Source organism: Leucopleurus acutus (genome assembly GCF_964270905.1).
Source record: "Leucopleurus acutus genome assembly, chromosome: 8".
NCBI classification, from domain to species: Eukaryota; Metazoa; Chordata; class Mammalia; order Artiodactyla; family Delphinidae; genus Leucopleurus; species Leucopleurus acutus.
In genome coordinates, this window is record NC_139151.1 from 22,495,545 (window position 1) to 22,514,003 (window position 18,459).

At 38.9% G+C, this 18,459-nt stretch overlaps 1 protein-coding gene across 1 annotated transcript in view; it reads left to right on the plus strand.

Moving 5' to 3' along the window:
* ARHGAP20 (Rho GTPase activating protein 20) overlaps window positions 1-16,536 on the plus strand; it is a gene marked incomplete at both ends in the record, with an annotated part of 148,318 nt that extends 131,782 nt beyond the window's left edge. Inside the window, 6 exons of the mRNA XM_082845165.1 lie at window positions 3,214-3,392; window positions 4,778-4,939; window positions 9,617-9,726; window positions 12,136-12,325; window positions 13,502-13,616; window positions 14,684-16,536. Of these exons, the coding sequence (XP_082701291.1) occupies window positions 3,214-3,392; window positions 4,778-4,939; window positions 9,617-9,726; window positions 12,136-12,325; window positions 13,502-13,616; window positions 14,684-16,536 (2,609 nt within the window). The remainder of the gene's footprint in view (window positions 1-3,213; window positions 3,393-4,777; window positions 4,940-9,616; window positions 9,727-12,135; window positions 12,326-13,501; window positions 13,617-14,683) is intronic.
* Window positions 16,537-18,459: the final 1,923 nt, after the last annotated feature.

The window sequence follows — 18,459 nt, forward strand, 5'->3', positions numbered from 1 at the left end:
CTGCCAGTTTTGAGGGGTTATTCAGAGGAAATTGTTACATATATAGCTGTAGATACAATGTATCCATGGAAGGAGGTGAGTTCAAGATCTTCCTACATCACCATCTTGCTAAAATTTCTAATTAAGGGGATTTTGTTGTGGTTATTTATTACTCTTTAATAATCTATAAGCACAAACTTTTAAGAATTACAATTTTTAATATTCAGTTCCATAATTTAAGCATGAAGAAACTCTAGCTTGAATCTTGCCAGAATTGTTTAGGAAAGCTGGATGTACATGAATTTCATTTGCTCTGCATTTACATCATCCTAATCTTTTTTATAACAATTGCATGTTTTTTCATCAGCCTTTGACATTTAGAAAGTAAGAGCTATGCATTAAAACCTCTGCAAGAAAGTAAACTTTAATGAAATTTTTTTTCTTTCAGTCCCAAAGGGAACATGAACTCTAAAATTGACTGTTGTATATAATAAAAGGCATGGCTGCAGCTGAAAGCATTTATAATAAAGTACAGAACTCAATTTCTACTTTATCCTCTGTCTACATTCATCAGATAGCTGGGTATATAACTTTATGATAGAGCATTCTTCCTAAGAAGTGTGTGAAAGCTAAAAAAAATCAAATAAATCTGGTTTCGAAATAGTGAAACCAGATTAAATGTGAGGAAACTAGACTGAGTACAACTACTCAACATATATAAAGATACATATTAAACAAACATTTGCACAGATTGACATTGCTGGCCTACGGGAACCCCCTTCTGGGTTTAAGAATAAGGTTCAGTTTCCTTTTCTGTTTTTTAAAATGGTGGAGGTTGGGAGTGTCAGGGCAGAAAGGAAGTGCTTTAGTTAAGCAGAGTCTGGTATTCCTTCCTGTCTGCATACTTCCTGAAGGCTGTTACACAGATGGAGAAAGGGTGTGGGGAGGAGGTCCTCTTTGTGGAGAGGAGATTGGTGTCTTAGCAGCTTTAATCAAGATTGCTATGACCTATATGCCCTGAGCAAAGTAGCACTTTTCATACACTATCCTATTTAATCCTCTCAATAAGGCTTTAAGGTGTAGATAATGTTCTCATTTTAAAATTGAAGAAAAAGGGTAAGTAACGTGCACAAATTAGTGTTTGAGCCAGGAGTCTAAGTGGGCTCCTGACTCCAGAACCAAAGACCTTTACACCTGGATGTATGCACATTAATGATGCACTGACTGTATCCTGAGGAAGCCAAGGGTGGATGATGGTCTGAAGGCTTTTCAGTAAAATGTTACTTATTTGATTATCCTCCCACGATTTGGCTTTTTTAGTATTTGGTTTAAGTTGGTTACGCTAAGGAAATAAACAGTATAAAACACTTGTTTGAAATGAGCATTTGACACTGCCGATCGTGTCCTCCCTGAAAAGATCATCTCGTTCATTGTTCCATTGTCAGGGAGTGCTGAGTAGCTGAACGTCATCTCTGGCATCTTGGTTGCATGTCAGGACCACACAGCTGAAGTGTATTGACTAATCCCATGCACTGTCCCTAGAGAAAATGGAGTCTAACCCTGTGTGGTCGCCACCTGGGAGTTATGGCCTTTCAAATCTCAGCGCTGTTAGCCTTAACTGCAAACTGTTTTGAATCTGCCCCACACAGGTGCATGCTTTGGGCATCAGCCAGAGATTTGGGCAGGATTTATACACAATGTTTGGGGCTCCCACTAGTCAGTTTTCTCCTTTCTGGGATTCACCACCCCCCCGCCCCCCGCTCACTTTCCAGCTGCTCTGGTTACCTCCATCTCTATTCTCTAGTTTTTTCAAGCCAGTAAGAGTGCAGATTTCTCTCCCAATTTTAGTCACCCCTGCACCCTGGGGCCCGTCCTCTGGCTGAAAGCTGTAAAAATAGGAAACTTACCCAGTGCCATGCCATTCCCTTCTTCCAAGCATCAGACTTTTACCTCCACTGTCTATCTTCTTTTGGTTACTCTTTAGTGCCTTCAGGTAGGCCTTTATATTTTTCTTTAATTTTGTCCAGAGTTTATAGTTGTTACCTGTGCGTATGTGTTGAGGGCCAGAGGACACACACGGCAGAAAGGTCCAAAAGGAACCTTAATGAGCTGTCTTTTTAAGTATCAAATTCTGTGCAAATCAATCAGTTTTCATGTTAAAATTAGATACAGCTGACATCAAAAAGTCTTAGAATTATGATCTCACAAAATCATGATTCACTGTTGACCTTTCTTACTTCTGCCTGTTTTGTTCATACTATCTTTACCACCTAAATGTCTCCTCAGTTCAATTACTGTTTGAGAATGATTTATTGAGTAGTTAACTTCACGCAAGTCGTGGTGCTAGATCCTCTACCTATTGAAATCGTGTTCGTTCAAAATTCACATCAAATGCACATGACTCCACGATCACTCCCTCACTCCTAATCGGTAGATAGATGTGCTTTATTGTTCTTCTGAATACCTTTGATGCTTTGTTCCCCCCTTATGACATTTTATTTATTAATATACTTGCTTTTCCCTCACACCCCCATCACCAGCCTTGTTCCCCCATTAGATTGTAAACTTTACCATGGCAAGGGCAAGTCTCACTCATGTTTGTATCCATCCATGCTTCCTTAAACATGCTTTTTAAAGTCAGGAACCGAAAAGATACATGAAAGTCTTTGCAGTTGGAAAAAAGGGGGGAATATAGAACACTAGTTTCCTATATCTCTATCCTCAGTAGTAGAGTGGAACATCAGATAATAAAGCATTCTTGTTTCTAGAGAGCAACTTAATAGAGACAACTCTTCTTCCCCTAATTCTTCTTCTCCTTCCTCTTTGTTTACCTCCTCCTCTTCCTCCTTCCCCTTCTCCTCTCCTCTCTCCTTTTCTCCTTCTTCCTTTCTTTTTCTCACTATTTAATTGTGATCTAATTTAATCTTCAACTTTCTTTGTATGCTTAGTCTCCACTTCAAAATGGGATATGTGTTGGTATGAAACCCTTTTGCTTTAATTTGTTATAGTTCAGTAAGGGATCCCTTCTTTTACCTATGAAAATTTAGTGCCAGAACTTAACTAAATAGCACAGTGATGTCTCCAAGATAGTTAGGTGAATAACCCAAATGTTTAATTCTTCCTTAATTTATAAACTACTGCGCCATAGTAATGAACGAACTGTAAAATGAGAACTGTAGAAATAAGATTAAGTGAATTAAATTATTTTTCCTAATAATCTCACTTCTTGCTTAGATTCAGGTCAGAAGACATTTAAAAGGAGAAGATCCATCATAAACTGGGCCTTCTGGCGGGGCTCTAGCACTCACCTGGATAACTTGCCCATGTCACCAACATCTCCTGTGCCAGGACAGCTCTTTGGGGTTTCTCTGCCAAATATCTGTGAGAACGACAATCTGCCCAAAGCTGTCTTGGTAAGTCTCATTTTGGCCTGTAACACTAACAGGAAAGTAGGTTTAGGAAAGGAGAGGTCAGGGAGGTAAATCTATCCCCAGATGGAAAATTATAGACACCCATGGCTCTGGCTGAGAATCTTTATTATTACTTCAAAGAATAAAAATCTGATTAAGCTATTGCAGGGTCATAAGGCAGACATAATGGGGAGAGATGATCTAGTCTACTGGTTTCAGGGAAAAGCCACATAAACCTGCTCAGATAAATTAGAATCTGCTTTGTAGAAAGAGAATCCACATTAGCCCTCACATTTCTCCCACAGCCTTTCTTGAACCCTACATTGTTCAGAAAGTCTCATTTAATCACTTTAGCAACAGAGACCAAATCTTATATTTCTATACTAAATCTTATATTTGTATTCCAGGTGTTTAAGCATAAAGATACATCTGCTGGCATTTAATTATCTTTTGTATGTAGAAGAGATCAAATGAAAGCCACTGAGTATTATTGTCTCTGGTTAATATAGTAAATGATCACTGTTAAGCAACATTTATTGAGTGTCCACTATCCTCCAAGCACTATGCTAGATGCCTGGCACTTTTTTCCTGTATTGTGCATCTATTGTACTAGTCTAGCCACTTTATTGCTTATCCGTCACAACAGATTTAGAGGGTAGTTACCATCTTCATCATCATCATCATCACCATCATTCCTACTTTACAAATTAAAGGAAAAAAAACCCTCGAGTTTACCAAAGGTCACACAATAAATATGTGTCATAGCTAGGTTCCAGATCCCATGGGTTGCTCGTCTCCAACACCTATTCTCTTCCTACATGGCAAGCAGAGGACACACAGAAAGAAAGAAAGCAAAATGAAAGGTTGAACAGAATGGAATGGAATGAAGAAAACTTCCTGGAAGAGATGATTTTGGAGGCTGATTTTAAAAGAAGGAAGTAAATACAGGAAGTAGAATAAAATGTAAAGTCATATGAAAAGAAAGACAAGCAAGTGGAGAGTGAATTTGGCAAGAGCATTTCCATATTAGGGGAAAAGAGTCCGTATTAGAGAATAATGGGGAAAGAGTAGTTAGGGAGGAGAGAGACAAGTTAACAGGTACCTTGAAGTGACTGTTGGTTCACTGAAAAAAGACAGTCTCATTAAAGCAAGCGTTTAAAGTAAAGTGTTTTAGATGTTGAATATAGCAAGAATAAATAGGAGAAAGAGATTTAAAGATAGCAGAAAACAAATTGACTTTAAATCTCTAGGAGGCCATCTAGCCCCAATCCTTCAGGGCTTCCCCCTGTTATACCCTAGCCTCTGGCAGCTGGAGAGGGCAAATATATGTTCCCTTGCTTGTTATGCATGAGGCGCCATTTTGATTTTTTTTCCCTTGTTCCCCATAGGATATGCTTTTCTTTCTTAACCAAAAAGGACCCCTCACAAAAGGCATCTTCAGACAGTCGGCCAATGTGAAATCCTGCAGAGAGCTGAAAGAGAAACTGAATTCTGGAGCTGAAGTACAACTAGACTGTGAATCTATTTTCGTGATAGCATCTGTCTTAAAGGTAGGGAAAGTTCTCCCTTCATCCGCCCCACAGCATAGCTCTGGAGAAAGACAACTGGTTTCTCTCACTATAACATTATCCCCATCTGCAAAGGACCATAATAGAATTAGAATCTTAAAAAGTGTTAAATAACACTTCACAATGTCACATGGGCATTTAAAAGCCACTGCTAATGATATGGTATGTCAGATAGGCTTTTTAAAATTTTTTCATCCCACAGCACTCTCCTCATCTTCACATCTGCCAATCCCATGCAAAAAAATTAAATAAAAATTTAAAATAATCATAACACACAGCTTGTTTACCAAAGTAAACATCCTGATGACTTTCTCACAATCTCACTATCTTCCTAATAAAGGCGAAATTTTCAAAAGTAAACTTTTATTAAACTTTGAAACAGAGTTTACCAGAGTAAACAAACATTTGCCTAACAACTGAAACAAAAAATTGCTCACTGAGACCACTGAAAATTCCATTCATTTATACAGTCTCCCCCTAATGCCTTTTAAAAGTAAAGTTGGAGTAGGAATGACTCCAACATCCAGTCCTTCTTTTATGAAATCCTTACCACATTTGGCATTCTTAAAGATTCTCACCCTTCATCCCATGTGTGTCCGGTATTTCACAGTAAGCTTCTTTGCTGCAAATATTTTTGCCACATAACTCATTGGCCACAGGTCAACTTTACCATAAAAAATAAAATAACTGGTTGACAGTTTGTTTTGACATACACAATATAAAAATCATGACAGATGATGATGATTGGTCCCAAGAGTTGGTTTCATATTTTGAAACACACTACATTGGAGGTGAAGGAGGCCAAGGGCCTTGAAGGCATAGCATGAACGCACATTTCCCCTAGAACTTAGGAACATTTATCAATGGACAAATGACAGTATGCCAAAAACATACAATGGTGTGGAAGGCTTTCACAAGCACTCAGGCACAAATATGCATCCTAGTACGTAGTATTTGAAACCTGGTGCCTCTCTTAATGAAGGAAGAAATTTTAGCAAAAAAAGAAAAAGTGTGATGCTGAACAAGAGACGAATCAACAAGCAAAAAAAATGTATAAAATACTATGAACGAAAGACTTGGAAGACAAGTGCTTAAGTACAACCCACAAAATAATGTCAGTTAATTGCGCAGTATTGCCATGAATCTACACACATTTTAAATGCGTTCAGATATTTTGCATTTCACAATAAAGTCTTTAATTTTGTTATTCTCGTGTTTCATTATATCCTTTTTAATGTTCCTCATTTATTTTTTTGTTATTTTACCTTTTATGGTAGAATTGCCTTACAGCCAATTCATTATTTGGTAGAAGTTTTTGCAGCAAAAATGCTTGTGGCAGATAAGCTTACTTATGGCAAAAAAAACCCTAGAACCCACCCCTGTGGTTACTTAACTCACATCCACAGTTGAGTTAGACTTCTAAAATGTTTTCCTCCTCACATTCTTGAAAATGCCTCACATTTTTGGAAAACCTAGAGTCAAAACCAGCTTTTAGCAGAGGTTTTGGCCTCAGCAATAGCTTCTGCAGACCAGCATCAGGCTCCCATCTCCCAACAGGGTTGGAATGCACCAGAGCTAGGGGTGGAGACAGTGCCCCAGCCTGCATCCCAGGGCCTGGAGCATAAAAACCAAATTAAGGAAAACATGGTGAAGAAGACTCTTCCATATCCCTACTGCTGGTCAGTTGCTTACAGAATCATACTTCATGACTTAATGAACAATCAGATGTCTCTTGGTAAAAGAGCCATGTCTGCTCTTAAACAATCCCTGCCATGGACTTTCACAATAAAGTAGGAGCTAGGGTCATCTAATTTATTTTACACAGGATTTGTGATTACCCTTCAACCCTGGAGTACAATAAAAGTATGTATGGTGTGCTTAGCCACATACATGCAGATATATGCATGATGAATTTTTTTTCATATAATTAGGCTTTCTCCCATCTCTTAATTTAAGAAGTTAAAGCCTATGTTTTAGAAAATTTTCCTTACTATGCTATTCATCACAGCACTATGCTTCTTAAAACTTTGTACTAAATTGTTGAGGCTATTACAAAGAAGTATGGTTCTAGAAGAGTTAAACTGTATTTCAGATTGAAGAAATTGTACTTATAGAGGAATAAACAAAAGACAGAAAGTAATCCAAATGATTCAAAAGTCTGGTTAGATGGGTTCCAACTAATTAAAGTTTCATAATCATATAACTGTGTTTTACTCTCATTTCTTCCAAGTGGTTGCAGGAAAGGGAAACTTTTTGCCGAAAGTTTTTGAGCTTTTGTTTTGTTTTGTTTCTTGTTTTTAAGACTATTTAGAAGTGATACTTAAGTTTTCCTTTAAATGTTTTGCTTATACTGGTTTTGTTTAAATATAAGCTTAACCTTCAAACTATAATTGGAAGAAAATTGCTTGAGATACTGTAATTTTGATCCATCAGACCTTTGAGGAAAAGTTCATTTTTAATCCTAGGAATCTCGTCTCAAATTAATATGGGCATTCTGCTGATGGCTTGGGTTCTGGTTTTGGAGGGGAGGAGGCTTTCCGATGAGTACTAAGAGTTGGTGATTGTAATTCAGAACCAGCTCTCACATCCTTTCTCAGACCGATGGTGGTTGTTATTTCGCAACTTGTTATTCCAGCTGTGGAGAGTTCATTGAGATGTTACAAGTTATTATCTTTCAAGTGTAAGTTTTAAGATTTAATGATGTTTTTCTTCAAAACAGATCATAAGTATTTTTTCCACTTAGATTTAAAAAGAGAGGCATTGTCACTGCCCCAATTTGAAATAACAGATTTTGGCTCTTCTGACTCTGACTTTTAAAGTAGGTGCAGCAACTAAAATTAGTCTGAAATTGTGAAAATTCGGTAGCTTTACCCAAAAGAAAGAGGTAACTTTTGTGATGACACATCTGAATCACAAGTATCCAGGTACATTTCTGCTGAAAAATATAATAGAACAGAGAAAGACTTTGTATCAGCCATCTTCCTACTTGTTAACTACTCTAAAACAAATGTATAATAATAGGTAACATGACTACAAAGAGGTTTATAAAAATTATTTTAGAATCTCAGTTATAGTTAGTTGACCTTCCCTTGTCCTTCACTAATATTTGACCATATGACAAATAGCAACACTTCAGTAATGACCTCGACTATGTCTGGGACTGTGCTTGGCATTAAGGTGTATGATGTAGAAGGTGAGGGTCTGATCCTGCCCTGAAGGAGCTAATAAGCTGGTGGGGGACATGCTCACCTAATTAGCTAACTGCAACACTTAGGTATCACAGCTTCCATCTTAGTAATAAAAACATGACATATAAGCAACAAGTTGTGCATTGCTGTTTTAAAGCACATAGATGAAGTTGCTGATTCGATTTTCCAGCAAGGATTAAAATTATTCAATTGCAGACTTTCACCTATCTCCATGTTGTAGGCAGGAACTTGCAAGAGGATAGTCAACCATGGGTACAGTGCTTAGATATGAAATTGAGTTTTGTCTGCCTGAAGTTTACTAAGGTGGAGATCAGACTTTGCAAGCTTGGCTTGTTAGAACCATGCCAAAAGCAGCAGAGAGAGTTGGCCTAGATCAGAAAGGAACATAGGACGAGGACCAAAATTAGTTCATTTTTAAGCTTTTTATTAACATATGTCAAACAACAAACTCCATTGATTATATTCTACTTGTGTCATAGTCTGGTTTCACCACACCTAGCCCTGCCAGTGGCCTCAAAATAAAAGGCTCTCAAAGGCCAGACAGGATAATGTACCAGGGACTTTTTTTTTTTTTATTTTTGCGGTACACGGGCCTCTCACTGTTGTGGCCTCTCCTGTTGCGGAGCACAGGCTCCAGACGCGCAGGCTCAGCGGCCATGGCTCACGGGCCCAGCCGCCCCGTGGCATATGGGATCCTCCCGGACCCGGGCACAAACCCGTGTCCCCTGCATTGGCAGGCGGACTCCCAACCACAGCGCCACCAGGGAAGAGAACCCACCAGGGACATATTATTTAATGTGCATTAGGCATGGGGTGCTGTCCTAGGCTCCCAGAGCCCAGTCATAGCCTGGAGTGCTTTCTCCCCATGATACATGAGAGCCCTTCTATGGGGAATATAAGGAGAAATTCTAAGTACCTCTGGATGGAATTATTCACCAATGCCACTGGAATATAAAGTTCTAAAATAACAGGGACTTGGTTTTATTTACTACTCTATCCCTAGCACCTTAAACAATGCCTGGAATATATGAATAAATATGTATAGAATGATTGGATGACTGATTACCACATTATGAATCTCACAAATATCTTCATGCATTTCTTTTAACTAGTGAAATAAAAAGGATTTAGGATGGTTTGCCAGACCCTGCCATGTTATACTAATTTGCTAAAATGTACACACACAGGAGGTTTCATCCCAAACGGGTTGTCCATTATCTTTACCACTATAGTCCAGAATCCAATTTCCCTCTGGTTTTTGTTAGAAAAATATCAAAGCATGCATTTCTATGTGTGCACATCATTGAAGGGCTAGCACAGAGCTCTGTGTATTCCAAAGAAGGGACACCTTAACTGTACTTTCCAATAACGTGTCTTCTTTGTAATATCTCTCATATATAATTAGCATGAGAATAACAATTTAAAATATTTATTTTTCCCTCTATATAAGGATTTTCTACGAAATATTCCAGGAAGTACTTTTTCGTCAGATCTCTATGATCATTGGGTCTGTGTAATGGATCAAGGAAATGATGAAGAGAAAATAAATGCAGTTCAAAGGTAATTATTCTAATTTGGTCATTTCTCAAAAATACTTTTTAAAAAACTTATATTTTATAAGTTTGTCTATTAATGTAATATGACTATCAAAGTCAAATCCATGAGGACCAGTTTAAAAATAGATTTATGCTAGCTACTGTCATTGTTATTGTTTTTTTCCCCTAACCTTATTAACGTGGAATACTCTACCATTGTACACCTTCTGTATATCTGAATCTGATAGGAGCTGAAACCCATTAGACCAATAGCTAACACAGTAGACCCAATCTACAATTAATGATCTTAGTTTTGGTAAATATTTAACTAACCAGACAATTCCTCATATACTTCACTTAGCAACTGAATTCACATAGAGAAAATTCCTTCCCCTCAGGGAACTAAGTCTAGTCGAATAGATAGAATAGACGAAACAAAGAATAACAGTGTAGTATAATCAGTGAAAGAGATATATGGAGAAGGGGAAGGGTATGTGGGAATACTACAGAGAGAAAAGTGTATTGTCTGTATTCATGCAAAGAATGCATTGTCTGTACTCATGCAAAGGTAAGTTGCTGGCAGGACTCACCATCCTGATTCCTGAATATTTCCTGCATTATAAGAAAAGCAATACTTCCAGCTCTCTGAAAACCCAAGAATCCCAATATCATTTATTTGCCTATGCTTGTTTAGTACAGGTTTTTCTTGAGCAGCTTTCAAATACAAATTATTATCTACACACTGCTATTGATAGACACCTTTTATCCATAGAAGAAAATAGTATAACTGTTGTAGACACCAGAATCAAAGCCATGTAACAAAATTCTATCTCTGCATCCATTAAGGTTTGGTGGAAACCATTCAGAGGTAGTGAACATCAGATTTTGTATTTTGTTGCTCATTGTCTAAAACTTTATATTCTACAAACTGTTAAATGGGTGATTTTTTTTTAAAGAGGGTAGACTTATGGCTTTCATACAAATACAGAATTAACACATGTGAAAGATTTTATTTAAAACATTTATTAATGAGAGAACTAGTAAGATATTACTGCCAGTTCAAAGGAGATTTCAAACTATCAATACCACAACTTACATAGTTAACTCAGAAATGCTGAAATGAATTTACAAGTAGATGCAAAACTGACTTTTACTACTGGGGCACGGGGGTGTATGTACAAATAAACCATTTATCTCTCCACCAGACAGAATTTTCCAGTCTATGGACAAGTGTTAAGTGCACTGCTGTCAGTAATCTACAGTTTTCAGAGTTGTAAAATAACTCAAAGGTTTAGGGCCCCCATAGAATCAGATACCCTAGAGCAGGGGTCCCCAACCCCTGGGCCATGGACCAGTACCAGTCTGCGGCCTGTGAGGAACCAGGCCGCACAGCAGGAGGTAAGTGCGCGGTGGGTAAGCGAGCGAAGCTTCTTCTGCTTCTCCGCATAGCACCCCATCGCTCACATTACCGCCTGAACCATCCCCCCAACCCCACTGTCCATGAAAAAATTGTTGTCCATGAAACCGGTCCCCGGTGCCAAAAAGGTTGGGGACCACTGCCCTAGAGTATGGTAGACAGTGCCTCACTTTCCATTGAATACATTCAGTAATCTTTTGGTCCATTTAAGTATCTTTCATAATTTGTCCCTACAAAACTGTACTCATTGTCAGTCCATAGTGCCGAAAAAACACCTCTCTGCTGTTTATGCAACAGGAGTCAGATTACCCAGTGTAACCCCAGGTTACAGATTCTTGCTGGAAAAAAGCAACAAGCATGACTATCAACATATGTTTTCTGTATGGTAGTAAAAATCATTTTTAGTAAATGTTCATTTAAAATTCCTTATCAATTACAAAATAGGAACAGTAGGAAAAATACTATCGTAAGCTTGACTTATGTGTGAAAGTAACACCAGTGAGATAAAGAGATGTGGGACAAAACTGATCTCGGAAGCTGTGGGAGCAGAGCATAAGCTCTCAGAATGGACCCGGGAGTCTTCGTAGCTGAAGTTTGGGTTTTTACCAAGAGACAGAATCCTTGTGTTGCCACTTGGAAGTAAAGGAGCATATTAAGTATAACTGTTTAATTTCATCAGAAAGTTTTTTGGGGTATTGGTTGAGAATATTCTGGAATGTTACAGGATTTGCATAAGACACATTGTACCAGTTTCAGGTAAATATTTCAGGCAGCATTTTTTTATGAACCATTTTTCTGCATTCTTTCACATTTTCATTGGATTGTGAAGGCAGTGTACAAAATAAATAAATAAATCTCCAGTGCTCACTTTCTCTCCTATGTACAGGCAGTCCTCACTTTGCATGTACCATGTTAACACACTTTCCTGTACATCTCAACTGTGAAAAGCAAGGGCTGCCTGGCTATACAAGTTTTCTATGAAATGTTTGCTTAAAGAGTGCATTTTTCTGTCTTTAGGCTATTAGACCAGCTTCCAAGAGCCAATGTTATTCTCCTAAGGTATCTTTTTGGGGTATTATACAACATTGAGCAGCATTCCTCATCCAATCAGATGACTGCATTTAATTTAGCAGTGTGCATCGCTCCAAGCATTCTTTGGCCTCCTACTTCCTCCAGTCCAGAACTAGAAAACGAATTTACAAAAAAGGTAATGAAGTTTTTCATTTTTATGCTGTGAGGGACCAAGTCCCCATTTTGAACCTAACATTCAGGGTATTAATTCTGAAAGATATTTTCTTAAATAACTTCAGTACATACCCTTATAAATTTGAGTTCATTTAGTGTTTTATCCTATCCTGGTAGACTGTAGAAAGGTGATTTCTTGAGCAAAAAAGTGATAGCAGTTGGATTACTTCCCTTTTCCCTTTCAGGAGGAAAACCAACTATGACTGACTGACTTAAACCATAGAGTGATAAGAAAGCAGTTGATATGGTTTTAAAAAGAAATAAGGACTTTGGAATTTGACAGGTCAGGGTTGGATTCTCAGCCCTACCACTTGCCAGATGTACAATCTTGGGCAAAATTTGTTACATTGATCCACAGTTTCCTCATCTAAAACATGGAGGTGTTGATAATATCGACATAGTTCATACAGTAGTTACTTGAAATCACACTGGTGTAGGGCCTGGTGGTTAGTACAGGGGTGGGGGTATCGGTTCCCCTTGCTCCCAACATTCTGCCTGCTCCTTTGCCTCAGCTGTTGGGGCAAGAAAACTATGTAAAGGTTCCGGTATATCCCATGGAGGCACAAAGCTCCCTAGTAAAATCTTACCTCTTCCCCCAAACACCTCCAGTTAGGGAACCTAAGGGAAGAGACTAGTCAGGCAAAATGCAAGTTTTCTCTCCAGCTGTCTCTCTCCTTCACAATAAATCCACAGAGGATACCTACCCACTTCCCACGCTTATGACACCTGCCTTTTACATAAGAAATGCATTTTATAAATGTTCATCTAATGATGCTTCATGAATTTTAATGAGAAGGTTTATTTCTTCACCCCAAATGCCCTATAGAGAATACTTAAAATTACTCTAATTTTAAAGACAGAACTATTGGCATAAAAATGTTAGCATTAAGCCAAGGCCACACATAATAACAAATAATAACTTTAGTCCACTGATTAAAGTTAATTTCTATGCTCAAACTACTCTTGAAAGTATTATAGTTTGTTAGAGGAAACTGTATTGTATACTTTTAAAGCAGACATGAATTTTTCTCAGGATTCTTTTGCATCTTTTGTTAGAATCAGGATTCATATATGAAATGTAATTTATAGACATGCTATATGAGAAGTAGCAGTTCATTTTTGTCCCTTTTTTGTACAGGTTTCTCTTCTTATACAATTTCTGATTGAAAATTGCTGTCGGATATTTGGAGAAGAAATCACTTCCCTCTTGGGAGAGGTTTCAGTGAGATGTGATACTAGAGAGAATGCCTCAGGTATTGTGAATAATTGGATTGTTTTTTGTGGGAAACAGACACACATCTGTGAAGATCAGCTGGGACAGTGGTTATCCTGGAGCCCACAGCAGCTCAGGTGAAGGGGCCTCTCACCTGGGTTAGTGGGCCTAGGACTTCTGCTCCTTCCTTAGAAGGCCTGCTAATAGGTCAGAGTATGTTAACACTGTGGTAGGGTTAAGAAATGTATAAGACAAGGTTCCAAACTCCAAGAAGTTGTTAGTGGCAGCATTATATGGTATGATGTTTTTAACCTTTCTTTAAATAAAACTTTACAAGGAACCCCAATATGAATAACACAGTTGCTGTGGTTGAAACTGGAGTAGAAGGCCCAGAGGCAGTAGAGGCAGCCCTGGTTTTTTTGCTCCTCACCTTCCTCCTAGAGGTCCCTGAGACTTCTCAGAATTCTAGTGCACTGCAAAAACACTTTAAAAACAACTAGCATCATGGGGCAAGCCAGGGTGTGTTAGGGGTAAAGACATTCAACGTTCCAGATTATGAATTCCTGTACCACCAATTATTAGTTATGTTACCTTTGGCCAATTATTCTATGCCACTGAAAATCATTATCTTCGTTTATAAATATGGATAAACCATAATATCTAACTGTGATGGTTGTATTAAAGATTAAATAAAGGGTAGTAAAAAATCTTTGTGAAATAGAGTTGTTAGGGTTAGTAAATGGTATCTCTGAGACTAGAGTTAATTATGTATATCCACCAGCTAATCCATTTAAAAGACAAGAGTCTTATTCAGAACCTGGGTATATCTGGCATTAATTCCTTTATATTTTTAACTGTTTCTTGGTATCTCCTCATTGCTTTGAGGAAATCTTACTTAAGGAAAGCCCATTTCTTCAGGAACTGAGGTAAATCTATTATACCCCAACAGTTTATTTTTAATTCTGCACTTACTACTGGGAAGACTGTGAAAGATCCTTTCTTTCTTTAGAGTAGGAATTTGAACAATCTGCATGAAAACAGAATTAAGCTAAACATCATCACAGTTGGGTAAGTAAAAACAATAATCATGATTCGCTTTTTCAACAGATATCTCTTGCTTCCAACTGAATGACTCCTCCTATGACAGCTTGGAGAATGAGCTGAATGAGGATGTTGATGCCCCGTGTAGTGACTTGGTAAAGAAACTTGGTCAGGGTAGCAGAAGCATGGACTCCGTGTTAACCCTCAGTGACTATGACCTCGACCAGCCTGAGGTAGAAGGTCTTTTAACCCTGAGCGACTTTGACTTAGACCATTCTAAAGATGAAGACATTCAAATGGAGCAGCCTCTTGAATCCAAGCCAGTGAACATTGCAGTGTACACAAAGGAACCCCTGCAGGATCATGCCAGGGGCCCCTCTGGCATGAGCACGCCCAGCCACCTGTCCACAACTGCAGCAGATGCTCCAAAAAGCTTGAGGCGACACCGGCGCTGCTCAGAGCCCAGCTACGACTATCTAGATTCAAAGCTTTCCTATCTCAGGGAGTTTTATCAGAAAAAGCTACGCAAGTCCAGCTGTGATGCAGTTCTCTCAAAAAAAGATGAGAGCCATCTGAATCAGAATCAACCCCTCCAGGAAGAGGGTAAGACATGTTTTAAAAAGAGTTTAGTCATAGGCACTGATATCAAGAAAAATGCCACTAATAAAAATGTTAAGAAGAAAAGCTTGTCTGATAATGAAGGAAATCATGTAAAACTTTTTCCTAAATCCAAGCCAGTAGCTATTTCCATGGCATCTTATAGTCACATGTCCTCATGTGATCATCCCAGGAACCAGACCTTTGATACAGATACATCTGGATACTCCCCACCACACACAACAGATGCCCTCAAGAGTTCAAGAAGGCACCGGCGATGCTCAGAGCCCAACATTGATGACCAACGCTGCAAACTGACCTATCTCAGGGGGATTCATTCAAAGAAACAACATAAAGCCAGCTATGAAGCCAGTCTCTTGCATGGAGAGGAAGATTATCTCAAGCGGCACAAGTCTTTGCAAATGGAGGGGCAAAAGCTTATTAATCAGAGTTTGGTCATGGGGATTGAGGTGGGCAAGACTAGTGCCACAAACCAAAACACTGAGAAGGTTTTACCCCCAAGATTAAACATTTGCTCAAGGACTAGCTATTCCAGCTTGTCCTCCCCAGGCACTTCTCCATCTGGCTCATCAGTGAGCTCCCAAGACAGTGTTTTTTCTCAGATTTCTGAACACTCCGTGTTTACACCCACTGAAACTTCCTCTCCAATAGATTGCACTTTTCAGGCTCAAAGAAAGCAGGAAGAGCTTTCTTCTGACTTTAGCAGTTCCAGCCTCATTTCTGGAATTCCTGGTCCCTCATCAGGGCAGGCCAGCGGTCACCTGGCTTATACAAAAAAGGACAGTGTAGAGTGGCATTCACAAATGCATTCTGTAACTCTTCACCCCAGCACATGGTTGAGAAATGGAGTAGCCAGTTTGAAAAACTGGTCCCTCAAAAAGAAGGCAAGGGCACCCAGACCAGAGGAAAATAAAATAGGTTCTCTAAAAGGACACACAGAGCCTCCTCCACAGGCTTCTGGTGTTCCAGAAGCCAACGCACTGCATGAGAGACAGAAAGACATGCCCCAAGGGGTGGCTGAAGGACTTGGAGCTGTGCAAACAGCCCGCTGGTATAGTTCTTACCCCAGCCAGGACTCAGAGAAACACTGTAGCTCTCCAGTCAGCCTAGTGGAAGACAGACTCGGGCTTTGTATGAAGTCACCCGAGGAAGGAGAGATTAGTGGGCAGTGTTCTCCTGGTACTCTGCCTCACGGAAGATCCTCACCCAGCTCTTTGACTGTGGATCATGTGTGCAGCCCAGACTCAGGGCCTACAGTGGTTTGTGACATTGAGGACAGACATTTGACCAAAGACATTTAACCACAATAAGAATCTGATGTCTACAAGAACAGAAACTGGGCTAATCATGATATAAAGATAATTATTATGACCTCTTTGTGTAAAATACCTGGGATGGGTAGCATAAGGATAATCATTGCTAATACTTAGGACAACAAAAGAATTCTCTTTATTGAGACTATTTGGCAAAAAGTTTAGACAAAACTTTTGTCACCTAAGTGTTTGGGAGGCTTTTCCTTATTAGAGCATGGTTTGATCCTGTCATGCATTTTAAGAGCTACAAGCAGAGGGCTAGAGAAAGCATATTCTGTAGAGGAAACATGCCATGTATGATGAAATTAGTAACCTGAGAAAGCCAGGAAGTCAAAAGTGAAGAATAGAAACTGTAGAGAGAGAGGGAAGGGTGCAGAGAAACCATCCACATTCCATGGAATGTGTTTAATAAGTAGGCAAGAAAAATGCCACTAATCAAAGCTACAGAAGGAAAACATGTTCAATAATAAAGGAAATTATTTGAAACTTTTCCCCAAATCTGAACCAGTGGCCATTTCTGTGACATCTTATAGTCAGTCACATGCCCTCACAACATCATTTCAGGTATTAGCCCATTGATGCAACTAGAGAGGAAGAAAACTACAGTGATTCAAAAGCCATGAGTACCATGATATAATAGTTTTTGTTTGTTTGTTTTGTTTCTTTGGTTGTGTTGGTTGTGCTTTTCCATTAGTGTTTCATTGCTCTGCAGAGGTTCCAGGACACAGAACTGTGAGGATAAAGAAGGAGATGGTTGCTCATTTCAATGTCCTTGCAAGGTGCCTGAGCTAGAAACATTCTCCAGAAATGCATTTTTCCTGTTACAAGGTGACCTTCTGACTGTGTTTGCTGTCTTAGTGTGGAGGAGAAAACTGCCACAGCAGTCCTTTCTCTATTACACGATTGCTATTGCCAACATGTGATCAAAGCATGGCTCCTCTTTGTTGAAATGTTTTTCTGCTCCTTGCCTCTTAGATTAGTCAGCCAGAAAAAATCACTGGTAAATCATCCCTTTTCTGATTGTCACTTGGCAGTTGAGAACAGTTTTGAGGTTGGCAGGTTATAAAGAGTCACAGAATAGAGGAGCCATAAGAGTGGCTGTCAGGCCTCCTTTCAGACAGTCATCGGCTTTGGATTTTCTTACCTCCAGAAGTTTTTACATATTCTTTGTTTCAGATGATTCATGGTTTATACCCCATTGGTTCATTTCATATCCATGGACATTTCTCCTCTCTTGCCTTAAAGTTTATACCAGTACCTCTCCTGGATTATTTCCATGGATTATTTGGCCTTGCCAGCCAGTGTGAAGGGGTAGAATCAGAAATGGATGTGCATCTTCCTTCATTTTAAATACTTACTTATAAGAAGTTGCTTAGAGCCCATTTGGTTTCTTTAGTTCAGTTTCAGATGGACCTTCCTCCCACAAATTTGCTTAATTCCAAATTATTTTTCTCAGCCACCCAGAAACTTTCATGTCAAAATGTTCTTTCACTGTTGTCCTAAAGGTTGCATTTTGCAGTTATAGAAAAAAAAAATAATGCTTTCTGTAAGATAGAAGAAGTCCTTTCAGTATTAGCTCTAGGTGCTACCTACCTCTAGGGGACATGGCCCTGTTTGTCCTAAGCATTATAATTAACTTTTAGAACTCTCTCCAAAGAGCTCCTTTATGACACTGGCCATCTCAGTCACAGATGTGAAGTAGATTTTACCTTATAACTAACCACTCCTATATTTAGACTCCTAAGTGTCCATAGGCATCTTTTGTGGTATAATATATAAAGGCAACAGGGATTCCCCTCACCCTTAGGGCATACTACTGCAGAACCACAAGATGTGAATGAAGCTCTATGGCTTGGAGTGTCTTTCTAGAAGAAATTGCTTCTCTACTTAACAAAATAATAGTTCTATCCT